This window comes from Heteronotia binoei, chromosome 4 (assembly GCF_032191835.1).
Source record: "Heteronotia binoei isolate CCM8104 ecotype False Entrance Well chromosome 4, APGP_CSIRO_Hbin_v1, whole genome shotgun sequence".
NCBI lineage: Eukaryota > Metazoa > Chordata > Lepidosauria > Squamata > Gekkonidae > Heteronotia > Heteronotia binoei.
This window is the reverse complement of record NC_083226.1, coordinates 63,779,985-63,799,849: the sequence shown is the minus strand read 5'-3', so window position 1 is coordinate 63,799,849 and position 19,865 is coordinate 63,779,985. Positions and strand designations below refer to the sequence as shown.

The 19,865-nt window shown below is 42.3% G+C and overlaps 1 protein-coding gene across 1 annotated transcript in view; it reads left to right on the top strand.

Annotated features, from left to right (window-relative positions):
* The first annotated feature begins 860 nt into the window (after positions 1-860).
* The window catches only part of PTAR1 (protein prenyltransferase alpha subunit repeat containing 1), a 59,112-nt gene continuing 40,107 nt past the window's right edge, over positions 861-19,865 (top strand). Inside the window, exons 1-2 of the mRNA XM_060237443.1 lie at positions 861-1,055; positions 16,338-16,507. Of these exons, the coding sequence (XP_060093426.1) occupies positions 970-1,055; positions 16,338-16,507 (256 nt within the window). The 5' untranslated portion in view covers positions 861-969. The remainder of the gene's footprint in view (positions 1,056-16,337; positions 16,508-19,865) is intronic.

Sequence of the window (19,865 nt, the reverse complement as noted above, 5' to 3'; positions counted from 1 at the left end):
GTGTACCTCATCAGAACACATGCAGCCGTCAAAGGAGCAAATGCCACCATTTTAGGTAAGGAAAATGGCACGTGTGGTGAAGTATTAAGCCCCCTCCCCTCTCATGCCACCCAGATCCAAACTGGCCCAGCTCCCCCTCCCCCCAAAATAGGAAAATTAAAATTCCAGAATACCTCTCTGAGGGAAATTCTAGGAAAAACCTAACACAGTAAAGTCCCATTACAGTAAATTCAGCCTACTTGTGAATCAATAGGAATCCAGTAGCACCTTAAAGACTTAACACAGTTTGTGATAGGGTATGAGCTTTCATGAGTCACTGTTTACTTCTTCATATATAAATTATCTGAAGAAGTGAGCAGTGACTCACGAAAGCTCATACCCCACCACAAGATGCTATTAGACTCTTACTCAGAAAGACTAGCACGGCTACCCATCTTAGCAGCTTCAATGACAGATTCTCCATTTTGCATTTCTACCGTCAAAAGATCCTTGAAACGGAAATAAGAACAGTGGAATTCTAAACTGGGTTCCATCTTGCTAAATCCAAAGAAGACAATGGTTTAAGAAAGATATAGCTTTGTTCAGGATTGCATTGTGCAGCATTACCAAAAGAAGGGATAGAGACCCAAAAGAGGAGAGAGAGCACCGAACGAAGCAAGCTAGTGGAGAAAGCGTAGAGACTGGGGGGGAAAGGGAAGATGTCAAAGCAGAAGTTGCCACTTGCCTTAGTCAAACAGTACTGGGTGACCTGAAACTTTTGTTCCCCCCGCCCCGTTTCGACCGGGCTGTGCCAGACAAAACATGAAGGCGGTGCCTCCTTGTTAGATTAGTCGGTTCTCCGAGCTCCGCCCTGCGGGGCCGCCGACCCGGATGCGCTTTGCTTTCCCCGGCCTGCCTGTGTGAGGCGACGGTGCCGCCGACAGTAACAGCAGAGGCGGCGGCCGGCAGCAGGGGAGGCGGGGACCGAAGATGGCCGAGTCCCCAGAGGAGGTGGCGGTGCTGGTGCAGCGGGTGGTGAAGGACATCAACAATGCCTTCAAGAGGAACCCCCACATGTGAGTGGATGAAGCGAGCAAGATTGGCAGGGATTAAATGTTGGGAACGCGGGGTAGATGAACACCCCGGCTCTGTTTTATCTTTCCTATCTTGTGCGGACGCCTGTCCTTGCGGAGAGGAGCAACAGAGGAGAGCAAGGAGGCGGGATCTGACTTTTTCCGGTCTAGACACCGCAAAGTTACTGGGTCTGACAGCATCAGCCATCCTCTTTCCACAGTCTGAACATGAGAGTAACTTTTTACTGGGGGGAGGGGGAACTCTGACCATGCTACCGAGTTGTAAAAAGAAAGTAAAACCTGTACACAACATGCAAGCAAATTTAGATTTACTGAGAACGGGGCTTACTCCCCAGAGGAGGATGTCTGCCTTCATTTATAATGATTTGATAAGATTACAAGGAGTGGAATCAATGTACTGAGGAAGCAAAGACAGAATATACCACATTAGCTTTTAGGATGTGCCCTTCAAACCCACAAAGGCTTTTTAAAAACCTTTGTAACTGTGTAGGAAGGTTTCCCTTTCAAGCTTTATTTTCTTATTGTTAGAGACAGAATAAGCATGTGCTAGTAATTTTTTTTTCTTTGTCAAACTGCAATATTTAAGTCTTTGGGTTTAATGCCAGGACAAAGAGCACAATAAGGACTGCCCTAAAATCCTCCATAGAAGCTTCATGAAAATCTGAGAACAGATACCACAGCACCAGGGTGAACCACTAACTGCTGAGTCTAATTATCTGGATGTGATGGTAGGTTTTGGCTCCAATGCAAAAAGTTGGTGGAGAGAAGCATTAGGGCAAAAAAAGATCTGAGTGGATCATTTTGTCAGCTGGTAATAATTTATCTTGGGCTATGCTGCAAATTATTAATAGAGCTAATAGGTCTTCAACAACAATCTTCTTAGGAGCTTGCTTAAAGTAGTGATCAGTGGGCTTATGTACTGTACTGCCCTATACTGTAAGTAGGCAGTTTTAAGGTAAAGTATATTGTTCAAAAACCAGCCGTTTTCCTTTTTCAAATCAGAAAGGTTAATATTCAGTATGCGACTGTTATGGAGCTTACTGTACAGAATATGATAGGGTGAACTGTATTGTGTGAATCAGCCCTGAGAGCTATGGTTTTACTTTAATTTGTATGCATCTCTTAGATAGTATCATAAATTATAAGCCTTTACAGCTTTTGCTGTTTGGCTTAATAGCATTTAATTTACCACATTGCTATAAAGTGAGACCAGGGAATTCCATTCTCGCTTTCATAAAAGTACATTGACACTATCACCTTCTGGAGTCTCCCTGATAGATGTGTTTGTTGAACGTTACCGGACTGGATCTTGGGAAAGCATGTGATAAGCATGGCAGAGAAGACCTTGAATACACTCTCATATTTTCCTGCTATGCTTTTAATGACTTCTCAGGCAAGATTTTCATCAAGCGTAGGCATCAAAAGCAATGATAAAGAAGTTCTAACCTGAATAATCTAGTTTGGCCTGAACTTGTAAGGGCTTGGGAGTTAAACAGGCTTGGCCATGGTCCTTAGAGGGTTGCTACACAGAAGAAGGCAATGGCAAACCACCACTGCTCATCTCTTGCCTTGAACATCCCATGGCTGGGATGGCCATGAGTCTGTTGTGATTTGAGGGCACATTCTTTTTCTTCTTGCCATATTGTTATACAAGGAATACAGCTGCAAAAACCAGTTTTCCATTACTTCTAGATTCTGTGCAGTGAATTAAAAGTAATGAATATGCATTGTGTATTGCTTTCTCTTGACATAATGATATTGTGATCTTTGTTAGGGTGTTAAAATATTGTCTTGGAAGTACATTACTAGTAATATTTCACTTACAGTGTACTTTTTTATAAAATAAAAAATATATCCCACCTTTAATATGAGGCATATAGCTGCAGTTGGTGGGGAGTAATTTAAATAGAATTAGAATCTTGCAATGATGCACAAGCGTTGTGAGAAAAATTCCATATATATTCCTATTAGGAAGGGTGATAAAACAGTTCTTGTTTAGAGGCTGCAGAAGCCATTTCCTGTGTTTATCTTAGAGACAAAGTTCTCTTAACTCATGATGAGCTTTCCACTGATGGCAGAAACCAGCCAGAAAGAATATAAAGAAGTGATAGAAATTAGATTTACAAAAAAGTTTTTTTGTGGTTGAGATCAGACATAGCTATGCTCTTTGTACATCAGGGAAAGATGCTGATGGGACTTAGGAAACTTCTGCTCTGTTTATTTTCGATAGATGAGCGATGGCTTCACACTTTGCACAGAGAAAGACCTGTGTTTTATCACTGCATGTATAATAATAATAATATAATAATAATAATAATAATAATAATAATAATAATAATAATAATAATAATAATAATAATAATTTTTTATTTCTATCCCGCCCTCCCCGCCGAAGCGGGCTCAGGGCGGCTCACAACATAAAATAAACACTACATCGGTTTTACATTATAAAACATGGTTAAAACAGTTATAAATTATTAAAAAATTAACATAACATAACAACATGGCGTTATAACATTAGATTTGGTAGACTTCTAAGAATAGGACATTAAAACATTTCCAGCAGCATGCCTAGCTTTGTCATTGATTCTGTCACTAGTTGAAGGCCATCCTGAAAAGGTGGGTCTTACAGGCCCTACGAAATTGATCTAAACATCTTAGGGCCCTCACTTCCTCAGGAAGTTGGTTCCATAGTAGTGGAGCAGTGACAGAGAAGGCCCGATCCCGGGTGGCCTTCAGTCTGGCCTCCCTTGGCCCAGGGATATTCAACTGGTTTTTCCCAGATGACCTCAGTGCCCTCTGGGGCTCGTGTGGGGAGAGACGGTCCCTCAGGTAGGTAGGTCCTCGGCCATATAGGGCTTTAAAGGTAATAACCAGCACTTTGTAGCGAACTCGGTATACCACTGGCAGCCAGTGCAACCCGCGCAGCCCCGGCTGTATGTGCTCCCATCTTGGGAGCCCCAGCAACAGCCTAGCCGCCGCGTTCTGCACCAGCTGCAGCCGCCGAGTTCGGCACAAGGGCAGCCCCATGTAGAGGGCGTTGCAGTAGTCCAGTCTCGAGGTGACCGTAGCATGGATCACCATTGCTAGGTCACGGCACCACAAGGATCCACCACAAATCTTAGGTTCTTGGCACGTGTACCTCTGTGATAAAGTTGGTTGCCTTAAGAAGGCAACTTCTAAGCAATATTCTCACATTTAATGTCATTGTCTCTTTTACTGTGTTTTCCCCTTGCTTTCAAGTACCACTTTAATCTTTTTAAGGAAAGGTAACTTTTTTATTCCTATTTCTGAAGCTTTCATAAATTAAACATTAAGCTCATATTTTGACACATTTTGCTCATTTGTGTTTTTTCAGACTAATGTAGGGCAAACCATCTCAGCTTACTATGTTCTATTTTTGAGTAGCCACTTAATTGGTCAAATATAGTGTGCACCTTACCACAGATATGAGGTCCCCCCACAAAGTAGATTGTGTAGGAATGTGGATACTCTTGTGTGTGTTTGTTTGTTTTTTAAAAAATTATCAATGGGATGGTCACTCCAGAAGTCTTTCTAATTTGGAGAAAGAAGGAATGAAGCATGAGAACTTGAATACTCTTCCACAGTTTGATATGTGCTCTAAATTGCTCAGTGGTGCTGCAGACCACTTTTGCAGCGCTGCTTTAATTTTTGAATTAACAGATCTGAATAATACCATTGGGAATGGAACTGGATAAATCTGCTTGCTATTCCAAGCCTGGTTGGGAGGCAGAGAAAATTTCCATGTGTCTCAGTGGGGACAAGGATGTTAGGGCAGAGGCAAGTAGTAGACATCTTAATAATTTGACTTAAATTATTATCTGTCCATGAAAAGAGAATAAGCAAGGCTCAAACTGGGGGTATATATTTGTTTTATGGGTCTAAGTAAGATGCCATCATCTTTAGTTGCTTGGTAGGCACTTAGTTTCATTTTTTCCCCTCGATCTATTTTACCTTACACCCTGCTGTTTACAAAAAAAAATCTTTTTTTTACCATGATTCTCAATCTCCACCCTTTAAAGATAATTAAATGTTTACTTAGTGATACTCTGGAGCAAGTGTTAAGTAACAATTACTACTCTAGCATCTCTGCATTGTAATGTGAATTTAGAGAAAAGAATTCCCAATCTGTTCTGTTTTGGCTTTGTTCTCAAGTCATCCACAGATTACAAGCATGAAGAATATTACATTCTTGGGTGCAAATTAAATTTAGAGCCTCCCAAATGCTGGAACAAATTAACTGGCTTCCACGTGGAGGCTGCTTGAAATAGCTGTTCCCATGTGGCACATTTCAGAGAGCTCTGAGAGAGAGCAGAGACTAAGTGATATAAGGGTGAGGTTTGGCTAAGCAGCTGGGGAAGTTGCTGAGAATTTCTGAGTTTGTGTGATTGCTGAAAATTCTGAGTTTGTGGTTGCTGGGGAACTGCTGTCTGTTTGGTTTGAGTGGGCTGAAGGTGAAGGTGATTGTTGCTGATTGATTAGGAGTGGCTGTGTTCCCCACCCTCTTTGCATTATTAAGCTGTGCCTTGCCAGAGAGGTAAAGGGCTCTTGACCTGCGGCTCTTAGCCTGGGGGCTGTGTAAGGACCAGATCCCTAATTTCCTTGCGCTCCCAATAAAGTAAGTTGACCCTCCAGAAGGGGAGCCACATAAACAAACAGGATTTGAAGGTAGAATGCCAGCAGGGGGGTGGGGGCTTTCCAGTGTTTTGCACTGAGTGTCACATGTATGACTATCTGTCCACAGGACAGAAGTCTTGGGTGTGTTCTCGATGCAAGGAGCTCCTGGTCCTCAGGGAACGTTTGTACCCTTGAGGCTGAGGTGACTGACCTGGAGAAGCAGACACAGTCATTTAGGCACTCGGAGAAGACTGTCGGGGACGTATTAGATGAGCTCCACTCTGAACGTGGCAGCCCCGTTGCTGCCAGGGAGCATGAGGGTCGAGAGGGAACAGGACACCAGGCTGAGGATAAGGGCAATGCGCCCTCAGAAGGGACCTCTTCTTCAGTTGGTGAGCGGGTATCCTTTCGCACCAAGGAACCATCCCTGGGCAGGGAGAGATGGGGGGGTCTTGGTAGTTGGTATTTGATCCTTAGGCAAGCAGACAGCTGGGTGGCAAAACCGCATACTGACCATATGGTGACTTGCCTGCTTGGTGCGAAGGTAGCGGACATTACGCGTGTAGTAGATAGGCTGATAGACAGTGCTGGGGAGGAGCCTGTGGTCGTGGTGCATGTCGGCACCAACAATGTGGTGAAATGCAGTTGTGAGGTCCAGGAGGAAAAATTTAGGCTGCTAGGTGGGAGACTTAAGGCCAGGACCTCCAAGGTAGCCTTCTCAGAAGTGCTACCTGTTCTACTTGCAGGGCTGGAGGGACAGGCACAAATTAGAAGTCTCAATGTATGGATGAGATGATGGTGTAAGGAGGAAGGGTTTAAGTTTGTTAGGCACTGGGATGCTTTCTGGAAAAAGAGGGAGCTGTACAAAAGAGACGGTCTCCACTTGTCCCCAGATGGAATCAGGCTGCTGGCGCTTAAAATCAAAAAGTTGGCAGAGCAGTTTTTAAACTAAATCTTGGGGGAAAGCTGACAGGAGATGAAACGTCTCTGGTTCGGGAGGTCTCATCTCAAAGAGATAAAGGGTTAGTTGTTACTTTTCTACCGGTAATGGATCAGAGTTGTCCACTGAGATGGTGACAAACAGTATGGACTGTCTGCCAAAGTCTCAAGTCAGCAGGAGGAAGGTTGCGGGCCTTGCTTGCTTCAGAAATTCTAGATGTTTGTATACAAATGCTAGAAGTGTTCGAAGTAAAATTGGTGAGTTGGAATGTTTAGTGTTGGGAGAAAACATAGACACTGTGGGAATTTCAGAAACTTGGTGGAATGAGGAGAATCAGTGGGACACGGTGATTCCTGGATATAAGTTATATCGGAACGATAGGGAGGGAAGGGTTGGAGGTGGGGTGGTTTTGTATGTCAGAGAGGGTATACAGTCCAGTAAGACTGAGGTCAGAGAATTAGATTCCCTTCTAGAAATGATTTGGGTTGAAATAGAGGGCTCAAAAGGAAATTTAACTATGGGAGTATATCGCCCGCCAAATCAAAACAAAGAGGACGATTATAATATGATGGAAGGATTAAAGATAGCGGCTAAACGTAAAAACTGTCGTAATAGGTGATTTTAACTACCCGCAGATTGATTGGGTCAATATGTGTTCTGGTCGAGAGAAAGAGATTGAGTTTCTAGATGCTCTCAATGACTGTGCTATGGAGCAGATGGCCACAGAACCTACCAGGTGTGGGGCGATCCTGGATTTGGTCCTAAGTAATGCCTAAGACTTGGTGAGAGATGTAAAAGTGATCACACTGCTTGGGAGCAATGACCATAACGTTATTGATTTCACCATTTGTATAAATAGAGAGTTGCCCCAAAAGACAAGCAAAATCACGTTTAACTTTAAAAGGGGTAAATTCTCTGAGATGAGGAGGCATGTGAAGAGGAAACTGAAAGGAAAGGTAAATACAGTCAAAACCCTTGGGGAAGCTTGGAGGCTATTTAAAACTACAATCCTAGAAGCTCAGATAAAATATATACCACAAGTTAGGAAAGGCACAAACAGGTATAAGAAAAGGCCTGCATGGTTAACAAACAAAGCAATGGAAGCTGTAAAAGGTAAGAAGGACTCCTTTAAGTGGTGGAAAGCTAGTCCAAGTGAGATTAATAAAAGGGAACACAGGATGTGGCAAATCAAATGCAAGACTGTGATCAGGCAGGCAAAAAGGGACTATGAGGAGCATATTGTAAAAAACATAAAGACCAACAATAAAAATTTCTTCAAATATATTAGAAGCAGGAAACCAGCCAGGGCGGCAGTGGGGCCTTTGGATGACCAAGGGGTCAAAGGATTACTGAAGAAGGATAGGGAAATGTCTGAGAAGCTGGATGCATTTTTTGCCTCCATCTTTACTGTGGAAGATAAGAAGTGTTTGCTTGCTCCAGAAGCACTTATTTTGGAAGGGGTGTTGAAAGATCTGAGTCAGATTGAAGTGACAAGAGAGGAGGTCCTACAACTGATAGACGAATTAAAAACTAATAAGTCACCGGGTCCGGATGGCATACATCCAAGAGTTCTGAAAGAACTCAAAGTTGAACTTGTGGATCTTCTGACAAAAATATGTAATCTTTCATTGAAATCTGCCTCCGTTCCTGAGGACTGGAAGGTAGCAAATGTCACCCCCATCTTTAAAAAGGGTTTCAGAGGAGATCCGGGAAATTATAGGCCAGTCAGTCTGACTTCAATACCAGGAAAGTTGGTAGAAACCATTATCAAGGGCAGAATGAGTAGGCACACTGATGAATACAAGTTATTGAGGAAGACTCAGCATGGATTCTGTAAGGGAAGATCTTGCCTCACTAATCTGTTACATTTCTTTGAGGGGGTGAACAAACGTAGACAAAGGAGACCCAATACATGTTGTTTACCTTAATTTCCAGACTTCCAGAAAGCTTTTGATAAAGTTCCTCATCAAAGGCTCCTTAGCAAGCTCGAGAGTCATGGAGTAAAAGGACAGGTTCTCTTGTGGATCAAAAACTGGCTAACAGGAAGCAGAGAGTGAGTATAAATGGGCAGTCTTTGCAGTGGAAGACGGTAAGCAGTGGGGTGCCGCAGGGCTCAGTACTGGGTCCCATGCTCTTTAACTTGTTCATAAATGATTTGGAGTTGGGAGTGAGCAGTGAAGTGGCCAAGTTTGCAGATGACACTAAATTGTTCAGGGTGGTGAGAACCAGAGAGGATTGTGAGGCACTCCAAAGGGATCTGTTGAGGCTGGGTGATTGGGTGTCAACGTGGCAGATGAGGTTCAGTGTGGCCAAGTGCAAAGGAATGCACATTGGAGCCAAGAATCCCAGCTACAAATACAAGTTGATGGGGTGTGAACTGGCAGAGACTGACCAAGAGAGAGATCTTGGGGTTGTGGTAGATAAATCACTGAAAATGTTAAGACAGTGTGCGATTGCAATAAAAAGGCCAACGCCATGCTGGGAATTACTAGGAAGGGAATTGCAAACAAATCAGCCAGTATCATAATGCAATTCTGGTCACCGCACCTCAAAAAGGATATTATAGCATTGGAAAAAGTCCAGAAAAGGGCAACTAGAATGATTAAAGGGTTGGAACACTTTCCTTATGAAGAAAGGTTAAAATGCTTGGGGCTCTTTAGCTTGGAGAAACATCTATTGCAGGGTGACATGATAGAGGTTTACAAGATTATGCATGGGATGGAGAAAGTAGAGAAAGAAGTACTTTTCTCCCTTTCTCACAATACAAGAACTCATGGGCATTCAATGAAATTGCTGAGCAGTGGGGTTAAAACGGATAAAAGGAAGTACTTCTTCACCCAAAGGGTGATTAACATGTGGAATTCACTGCCACAGGAGGTGGTGGCGGCTACAAGCATAGCCAGCTTCAAGATGGGGTTAGATAAAAATATGGAGCAGAGGTCCATCAGTGGCTATTAGCCACAGTATGTGTGTTTGTGTGTGTATGTAATTTTTTTGGCCACTGTGTCACACAGAGTGTTGGACTGGATGGGCCATTGGCCTTATCCAACATGGCTTCTCTTAAGTTCTTATGTGGTGAGCCATTTGTGCCTGTGTAAAGCTCCAAACTCTTCACAAAAGTCACAAAACAATTTGCGTGTAAGCACCACAACCTCATGGTAGATGGAATCAAGTCCTATATGTTTCATTTATATAGTGCAACCAATTTGCAAAATGCAGTTATCTAGATTTTGGCATAATGGAGGTGGAGGAATGATAAACAGGAAAAGAATATGAATTAATACTGGTTATACTTGTTTGAATTTATTTGCAGTCAGGAAGAATACCTAAGGGGTTTGCAGAAAATTGAGGAAGGATTTGAAGGACAGGAGGTGATTGAGATGCCATGTTATTTTTGAAATGCTTCCCATCTTTTATTTCAGATGGATTTTCTGGCTGTTTTATTGCTATATGAATTTTAGATTCAGATCTGGATAGATGTTATGGTAATAGGCAAAGAGTCGTATGTTTACAATAAAGCATTGTGAAAATGTTGTATAAGTGATTTAGTGGCTAATAAAGTACTGTGAAGTTTAATATCACCTGACATTCTAATTGAAAAATGATTTCTTCATTACATGTTCGAATAATTGCTACTCAGACACTTATTTATTGGTACCCTTAACAGTTATCCTTCATCTGCAGCCCTGAGTGGCCCAAGGCTTCTGCCTTGTTCTACTCCCTTAATAGTGCAAACAAGGGAGTTCCTTATCAGATGGGTGCACCATGCTGGTTGTTGGACTTATTTTTTTAGTTTTCTGTCCCACCCCTCTCCTGCAACGTAGTGCTTTGGGTGGCTTGCAGCATATTAAAAGAAATACAACTGAACCATAAGGTTCATCATTAAAACATATTACAACAGCTACAATCTTGACCTTCTCCCGGTACCTAGAAATATTTCAAAGAGAAAACATCTGGCAGACCAATGGTCATTGAAAATAAAACAATTATCCAAAGGCTTGCTGGAACAATTCCATCTTGCAATTCCATCTGTGGAATCTTGACAGGTCCCACAGGGCATATGTCTCCTCTGATAAAGCATTTCACTAGGGCGGGGCTATGATGGAAAAGCCTTCACCCTGGTGGAAGCAAGATGGACTTCCTGAGGACCAGGCACTGTAAAAATTGTTCAATGATGAGTTCAAGCAGCTGGGGAGTTATATTGGAAGAGACAGTCCTTCAAGTATGCCCGTACCAGACCACTTAGGGCTTTAAAGGGTGTAACCAGCACCTTGAACCTAATCCGGAAACAAATTGGCAACCAGTGTAGCAGCCTCAGGATTGGTTGTATATGGGTAGACCAAAATGAGCCAGTCAACAAACTGGCAGCTGCATTCTGGATCGCCCAAAGTTTCTGAAATATCCCCAAGGGCAGACCTGCATAGCACAGTTGCCTGTTCTGGAGGTGACCATGGCATGGATCACTGGCAAGATCAGGATGAACCAAATAGGGAACCAGTTGGCAGGCATAGCGTAGAAAGAAACCTCACCACAGTGGATATCTGCTTGTCCCAACAGAAGTGAGGAATCAAGTCACATCCTTAGGCTCTTCACTAGTTCACCAGACTTAATGGAGGAGCTCATAATTGCAGTCCTGCCAAAGATCTGGCCTTCCCCAGTCACATGACCTCCATCTTTGATGGATTCAATACCAGCTAGCTCTCCCTCAACCAATCACCCGCTGCATCCAGATGCTGACTCAAGACTAACATGGCTGCATCTGATTGCTTATCCAGCAGGAGAAAGAGTTGGGTGTTGTCAGCATATTGACGGCACCCAACGCCATATCTCCTGATGCGATCCACTAGAAGGTGTGTGTGCTCATGCACAAACACATATATTATACAACATTGGGGACAGGAGTTATCCCTGTGGAACACCACGATCTAGTGTACGCAAGGAGATCTGTCCTCTGACAGCTACCCTAGGAGAGTGTCCCTGAATAGAAAAGGAAAACCAGTTTAATGCAGTACCATATACCTCCTATGAGGCCAGGCAGCTGACCAGAACCAAATGGTCACCTGTATCTAATGCTGCTGACTGATCTAATAAGATAAACAGCACTGAACCAATCTAATTGTCATCCATCAAGGTTACAAGTCCAATCTTGGACCCCAAACCAGGTATGAAGCCAGATTAGAATGGGTGAAGTGCATAGTTTTCATTCAGGAAAACTTGAAGCTGTTCATCCATTGCTCTCTCAATTATCTTTCCCGGGAATGGTACATTTGATACTGAGTGGTACTTGACTAGATCTCTTTTTATATCCCGCCCTCCCCCGCCAAAGGCAGGCTTAGGACTAGCCGCCCTGAGCCTGCCTTTGGCGGGGGAGGGCGGGATATAAAAATAAATTTATTATTATTATTATTTAATCTTCTAGAGACTAGCCCCAAACCCGTACTTTGCTAAGGCATTTAACTACCTTTAAATTTGTTTGTTTGTTTTAGGTAGGAAGGGTGTTTTGGTTTTGGAAGATTTAGAAACTCAATTGCCATACGTAGGCTGAGATCACACACACACAATAATGCACCTTCAATGCACTTTCAAACTGGATTTTGCCAGTTCACACAGTAAAATCCAGTTTGAAAGTGCATTGAAAGTGGATTGAAAGTGCATTATTTAGTGTGTGTGATTGCAGCCTGACTGTTATTAAAAATGCCTATTCTGGTTTATAGCTGACTTCCCTTTTGGTCTGCACAACAACCCTGTGAGGTAGGTTAGGCTGAAAGTCTGTGAGTGGTCTGAACTAACAGTGTGGACCAAAGCAGGAGGGAAGCAACCTCAGCAGGGTATAATGAAACAGACTCCTGCCTGCAAAGCAGCCATTTTCTCTAGGGGAGCTGATCTCTGTCATCTGGAGAGCAGTTGTAATTCTGAGTGATCTTCAGCCCTCACCTGGAGAGTGGCAACAATAGTTCCCCTGGAGGAAGTGGCTGGTTTGGAGGGTGAAGTCTATGACATTGTACCTGTCTGAGGTCCTGCCCCTCCTCAAACCCCACCCTTTCCTTTCCACCCCTCAAATCTCCAGGACTTTTCTAATGTGGAGTTGGCAACCCTATGTCCTTCCCAGCAGTGGTAGCATCAATAGCAGTATGGTTACACAGGTCGAGGGGTTTGGTTTGGGCATTGATGAGTCAGTCAGGATACCTGTTCATTGGTCTGCAGTCTCCATTGGCTGATTTTTACCTCAGAACACAGTGCTGCACAGCTGAGCAATCAGAGAGAAGAGTGTCTGCAGTCTCCATTAACTGATTGCCACCTCAGAACACAGAACACATCTAACTAATCAAAGGGCATTTGTAAACAGGCAGCAGGCTGCCAGTCACACAGCAAAGCTTTACCCCATTGGGAAAACATTTTACCCCTTTTCACCCACTTAGGAGTCAGATTTCTAAAAATCTCTTCTTAGTGGGCATTGATGTCATTGGAAGGAATGCATTTTCCAAACTCTGGATTTCTAGGTCCAGGGTTTGGGGCTGGGCATTGATGATCTGTCAGGACACTTGTGTAGATGGATGGATGGTGTCTTAAGAGGCCTTACAGTGACCTCCTTCAAGTGCCTAGGGGAGCAATCCTGAGAGCTAAACTAATTACCGTAATCCTCAAAGGCCTCTTATCACCTCTTGGCTGGCTTTCACTAGCCAAGAGGAGCAGGGATCCAAGGAACAGGTTGTAGGCTTCACAGCCATCAGGGTTTTGCCAGCATCTTGTAAGGAGAGCAAGTGGAAGCGGTCTGAAACAGGATCAGAGAGAACCAATGGAGCCTCCAATATATAACTAACCCTCAAACTGGCAGCCAGATCATGGCAAAGTTGTGAGTCTTCATCCACAAAAAGTTTGCAAAAATGTCACAGCTAAATATCAAATCATCAGTTTGAGACTCCACCTTCAGGGAAGTCAGATTCCTAAATAATTGGGCTGGATGTGAACTGCCAGACCCATGGAGGCAGAAAAGAATAAGAGATTGGATGTATTCCCTGCCCTTCACTACCTGAAGGAGTCTCACAGTGGCTTACAATCTCTCTTCCCTTCCCCTCCACTCAGCAGACACCCTGTGAGGTGGGGGGGCGGGCCTAAGAGAGATCTTTCAAGAGCTGCTCTTGAGTAGAACAGCTCTGAGAGAGTTATGACCAACACAATGTCACTCCAGGAGTTGGTGGTGGAAGAGTGGGAAATCAAACCTAGTTCTCCCGGATAAGATTCAGAACACTTAACCACTATACCAAATTGGCTCTGGAGGAGGAGTTGGATGTATACCCTGCCATTCACTTTTGGGTTGAAAGCGGCTGAGCGGCCCCTTTCCATGGAGGCGCTGCTTGGCCGCTTTCAACCCAAAAGCGGCCGGCTGCCTTTAAAACACTGCGCTCTCCGAAGAGCGTGGTGTTTTGAAAGCAGCCAGCCGCCTTTTAAAAACTAAAGGAAGCCTCCAAAGAGTGTAGTGCAGGGGGAAAGCAGCGGTGCGACAGCACTCTGGTGTGCCGCCCGCCGCTCTCTAGTCCCCCTCACAATATCACTTTTAGGGAGATGGAAGGGGGAGTGGGTCTGCCCTTGGTAGTGTGAAATAGTCACTGAAACACCTGGGTCCAGTCCAGAAACTCACTCCAATTTAAATGTAATAAAATTTATTTACAAAAGATGAGAGAAATAAAAACAGAATTTTGGGGGAAAGGGCGTACAGAGGAGCAAAGAACTATAAAAAAAACGCATCTAGCTAACTCACCAACAATTGCTCCTGCCAGGTTACAGCCTCAAAGTTGCAGGAGAAGCTTGACAGGCATCATCATCAGCAAAGTGGAAGTCCTGAAGGTGTCTTAATCTTCAAGATGTCTCCAAGCCTCAGTGCTTAATGCTTATACTGAACTTGAACCTGAGCTTCACTTAAAGTAGCACAGCTGTCCATTCCCAATTGGCTATGCAATCCCATTCCTTGCTTAATTAAGATCTTACAAGCATGGAGGATCTGGATCACCAACTGTCAATAGATCCAGATTGGTAGCTGTCAAAACCAATTGATTTGGCAGTTCTCCAGCTGAGGACTAACACTTCGAATTACATACCAATAACAGCTAACAGGTGACGTTATTAGCGACCTTATATTTCATGGGTACAATCCAAAAAACACTTAACCATGGGGTGTTATCATTTTACAATTGATAGGCTTCAGCAATTTGCATAAAAACACACATTTAAAGACAAATGGCTGTCATAAAAGTCAGTTTCTTGACATCCAAATTCTAAAAAAATCCCTCAGCTCCACCAGTTCCTTTCCTGACCAGTTGTGTATTTTGGAGGAGATTGTTAGAATATTCTGCAATTGGGAATTCTTTTATTCACTAACAGTTTTGTATGCTCTGGTCCTGACATGTTTCAATTTGTTTTGCTCTTTTTGCACAAGTCACTAAATGAAATGTTTTACTCTCTTTGATCAAACTAAATGATGAGCATAAGACCATTCTTGTATGTAAATTGGTATGTTTCAATGATAAAAGATAATGAACCTATAGCTGGCAAGTGTATATTGTACTTGGAGAAAAAAAGATTCCTTAAATGGCTGTTCTCATTCTGTATAATTTACAGCCCAACCCTGCACACATTGCTTACGATAAATTGTGTCAGTTAACTGGGAAATACTTTTCAGGATGTGAATCTCAGTAACCTGAGTGTACCTTAACATCCAAGTAAATATAACTGTTTGCGAAAGTAGCAAACACCAGTTATATTTATTTGGACGTTAGGTTAAGAGATGCCACTGGTTCATTTCCAACACTTAAGTCAGGTGGACTTTAAACAGAAACATTTTAGCAAACTTATTGGTTACATCAATTCACAGACCAATCCTATTCACATTTGGTTGTTTATTTCATTTCTAGTCTGCCTTTCCCAAAGAGATTCAAGGTGCATGACACAGTTAAAGCCAGTGCAATCAGAGCAGTGTGCATATGATCAACAATGCAATAAAATGGGACTATAAAATGAGAGCAGTGCATTAAAATCATACATACAATAAAATATTATAATACATATTGTCAGAGCTTTGTTTGTAAAAAAAAAAAAAAAGCCAAGCAGGAACTAATTTGCAATTAGGCCACACCCCTGACATCACCATTGTTTCACACAGGGCTTTTTTGTAGAAAAAGCCCAGCAGGAACTCATTTGCATATTAAGCCACACTCCTTGATGCCGAGCCAGCCGGAACTGTGTTCCTGGACATTCCAGCTGAAAAAAAGCCCTGTGTAAAATTGGATTACAAAATTAGAAAAACAATACAACATTATGGTATATAGAACTAACAAACCAATGAAAATGATCTAAAATTTCAGAAAGTAACTGCGACCCTGTTTCCTTTATAAAAAGGGTGTCCTGAACAATCAGAGCAACAAAGTAATGTGAAAGTTGGTCCAGCTGCATTAAGTAGAGTTTACTATCAAATAAACATAGGGCTACAGGCTTAATTGCATCAGAGAAGATATTCAGAATGGTTATTCTAGCCCTCAAAATTTATTGAGTTGGATGAGGGGAAAGGATTAAGTAAATATAGAATGACAGGATGGATCAAGTGAAAAACTGTAGAAAGTTTAACATGTGCAATGTTATTAATACATAAAAGAGTTGTGTAATATCGTCACTTGCCTTTTTTTGTTTTCAAGTGATGAAATCGGATTAATTCCTTGCCCGGAAGCCAGATATAACCGAAGCCCTATAGTCTTGGTAGAAAACAAACTTGGAGTGGAAAGCTGGTGCGTCAAGTTTCTGTTGCCTTATGTTCATAACAAGCTTCTTCACTATAGACAACGAAAACAATGGCTGAACAAAGAAGGTATGTTACCTCATGAAATATTTTGTATATTTTGTATTTAGTTTTTAATTTTAATTGAAACTGTATAGATAGTCTTTAAAACTACTACTCTTAACACTAGAATTGCCTGGACAAGTAGAAACTTTTGAACAGATGTCATGCTAGTGTGTGTATATGTTTAAAGGTAGTGTTTGTGCTTTGTTGCTTTCAAGTGATGTAGAGACTAGTTTATTTTAACTGACCATCTTCAGGAAGGACATTCTCCTCTTCTTGAAAAACTCAAAAAAAGGGAAAACAGTATATTAATCCATTATATTAATGGATTATATTAATTAATCCAGTATATTAATGCCAGTATATTAAAACCTGGCAAAGAATACATAATTAACATAGTTAATAGAAAGTAACCTCATTTAAATCTGAAAGTAATGTCTTTAGGATGGGATTATAAGATTATACAGAATTCCCCTTGTCTAGAGTAACAAGGCAAAGTAACTAGTTCTCAGCTATAGGTAAAGCATGGTGTTTTCTTAATGCAGATATTTTTGGTTATGTTGGATTGTGTGTCTTAATAACAAAGTTTAAAAGGATGTGCCTAGGAATTGAGCTAGTATGGAGCTGGAAAAACCCTTCATGCTTCTTAATGGGCTCCTTGGAATATACATGTTTTCTCATCAACCTGCAACACCACCCCATAGTTTGATAAAAAGACAATAGATCAAATCAGTTTCAATACAATTAGTGTGAGTTCTGTCATGGACATTAGTAACAGATCTATGTCACTCAGCAGCTAAAGAGAACTTGAGGTATTGCAGTGGTCTTTTGATGGCTATGTCTTGTTTTTAGGCCACTTGTATGTAAACAGATTAAAGGCACATTTTCTGAGGATCACTCTCTGTAGTACTACTAGAAAAGACAGGCATGATGTAATAACAGATCACAATCATCTAGATAGACAGCTGCAGGACACTGGACCTACCATGCAAAAATTGTATGTTCATTTTATTTCCATTAAAAACACTCATGCATCTGTATTGTAAGTGGGTTACAGTGAACTCTTTCTGTTCTTCATGGCCTACTTCAGTGTTTCTTATGTGCATGTGTGCCCTTTAATCAACCACTTTAATCTTACCTCTTTTGGTGTATGGCTTTTTTGGCCATCGCAGGAATGATCATACTATGATTTTGATGTATGGTTTGTTTTTCAAGGCTTATTTGATTTTAGAGTGGAAATTTTATTTTAAAATTGTAATTATAGCTGTGCTCTGTTTCCAGTGGTTTCCTCTACAGCTTCTGCAGAATATACTTGGTGTAGAATAAATGTGCTTTTTTATTTTAAAAGATTCTAATTTCTTTGTCATTGCAAACATATAAGTTGGGGTGGTATTGAGGCTCTTTAAGACAGGGTTTTTTTTTGTTTAGGTTAAGGAAGTCATTGTGGAATGTATTTTCTAAGTGACTATTAGATTGCTTAAATCATATGGTAATTTATATATGTATATATCTCTGTGTGAAAAACTTATCTGCATGGCCGATGTGTAGGAATAGGCCAGGTAGGCGGCTTCCTAGGGCGCCACCTGGCCTATGGGGCACCATTGGGTGCCCTTTCCCCTTGATGTGCAAGGCTCTGAGTCCTGGGTGAGAATCACGACCACTCCTCTGGCCCCTGCCTGCCCACCAAAGCTGTCCTCCCTCCTTCCTGGCTCAGTACTACAAGCCCGTCAGAGGGGGTGGAGCAGGCACATGCCACATAGAAGCTGTTGTGTTGCCTCCTGCCTGCAGAAGCCACCCTCCCTGGCATTACAAGCCCGCCCAGGCCACCTTGCCAGTGAGTCTGTGTCCCGGCTCTGACTTCCTGAACTCCTCCTGGGTGGGTGGTGATTGGATGATGGCACTGGAGGGGGCAGAGCAGGAACATGCCATGCAGAAGGAACTGTTGTGTTGACTGCCTGCAAAAGCCATCCACCTTCCTTCCCGGAATCCAAAACCGACACTACAAGCAATGAGCCCCGCATGTTTGCCATGGAGCAAGACCCACAGAGCATGGGAAGAGGGTCTTCCTTGCTGGAACTCCAGCACTGGGCATAAGACGAGTGGAGGAGGAGGGGGCCCAGAAGAGCTGGTGGTGCCTTCTCTGTCAGTCGTGGAGCCTGGCTGGGGCTCAGGTGAGGGGAAAACCAATGTGGCATTTCCTGGCTGGCCGGGTATCCCTCCTGCTGCTGTGGGTTGCCATAAGTTGACTTTGACTGTATCCTGTTGTATTTCTGCCTGTTGAGTACCAATTAGAGTACTTGCTGTTTACATTTTTTTTTTTTAAATTTGTGGTGTTGGGGGCACTAATACATGGTCTTGCCTAGGGTGCCAAAAACTCTAACACTGGCCATATCTGTCAAGTACCTTTTAGGAATAAAATTTCAGTTTAGCTGAACTAGATTGTACAACATGGCAGAGAATAAACAAAATTTCCTAGATTTGCAAAAAGCATTGTGCAATAGAAAGGAAATCAGTTTATGTTGAAAATTAATCAAAATTGAGAAGACTTCAACTTTTAAGTAGCCTGTAATTCCCTCTGGTCATAACTTTTTGGAGATGATTGACTAAAAACTCTAGGTTGAATCTAAAGAAATAATTGAACAAAGCAGAAGTCAAGTTTCACTTTTAAGACCAACCAAGTTTTTTTCAGAAGGTTTTTTTCGGAATGTAAGCTTTCGTGTGCTCTCTAAGCACACTTCCTCATCTGATGAAGTGTGCTTAGAGAGTACACGAAAGCTTACGTTTTGAATAAAACTTGATCTTAAAGGTGCAGCTTGACTCCTGCTTTGTTCAGCTACTTCAGATCAACACGCCTGCCCACTTGGATCTATCTAAAGAAATAATGTTACTGTCCCTAAAATGTGTAGGATTTGCAGCATAAAAATCAAGACTTTGAACACTGGGCAACAATAGAAGTCTTGTTTATGAACCAGCTCTAATGACTAGGACTCTAATCCTGTGTGCATTAATTTGGAAGCAAGTCTGTTAGGATTTACTTCCAAATGTGTCTGAGTCCATTTACTGAATTTAATTATTACCTCCTCTTTCTTCTTCCTGAAATCAATGCCTATTGTGAGCTTTATGTACTTTGTACACATTTTGCAAGCAGATATGAATCTCAAGTTTTGTGAAGAACAGTAGTCCTCTGGAGTTTGGATGCAGAAAGTCCAAAGTTCAGTAGCTAGCATCTCCCCCTAAAAGCACCTCAGATTGTAGTTCTAGGAAAGATCTCTACTTAAAGTTTGTTTTGCCAGTTGGAGCAAGAAAGTTAGATGGGCCAAAGGTCTTGCTTCTGCTAAGAACATCTTCATGTGTTCACCAAAGTCAATCACAACTCTCTCTATCT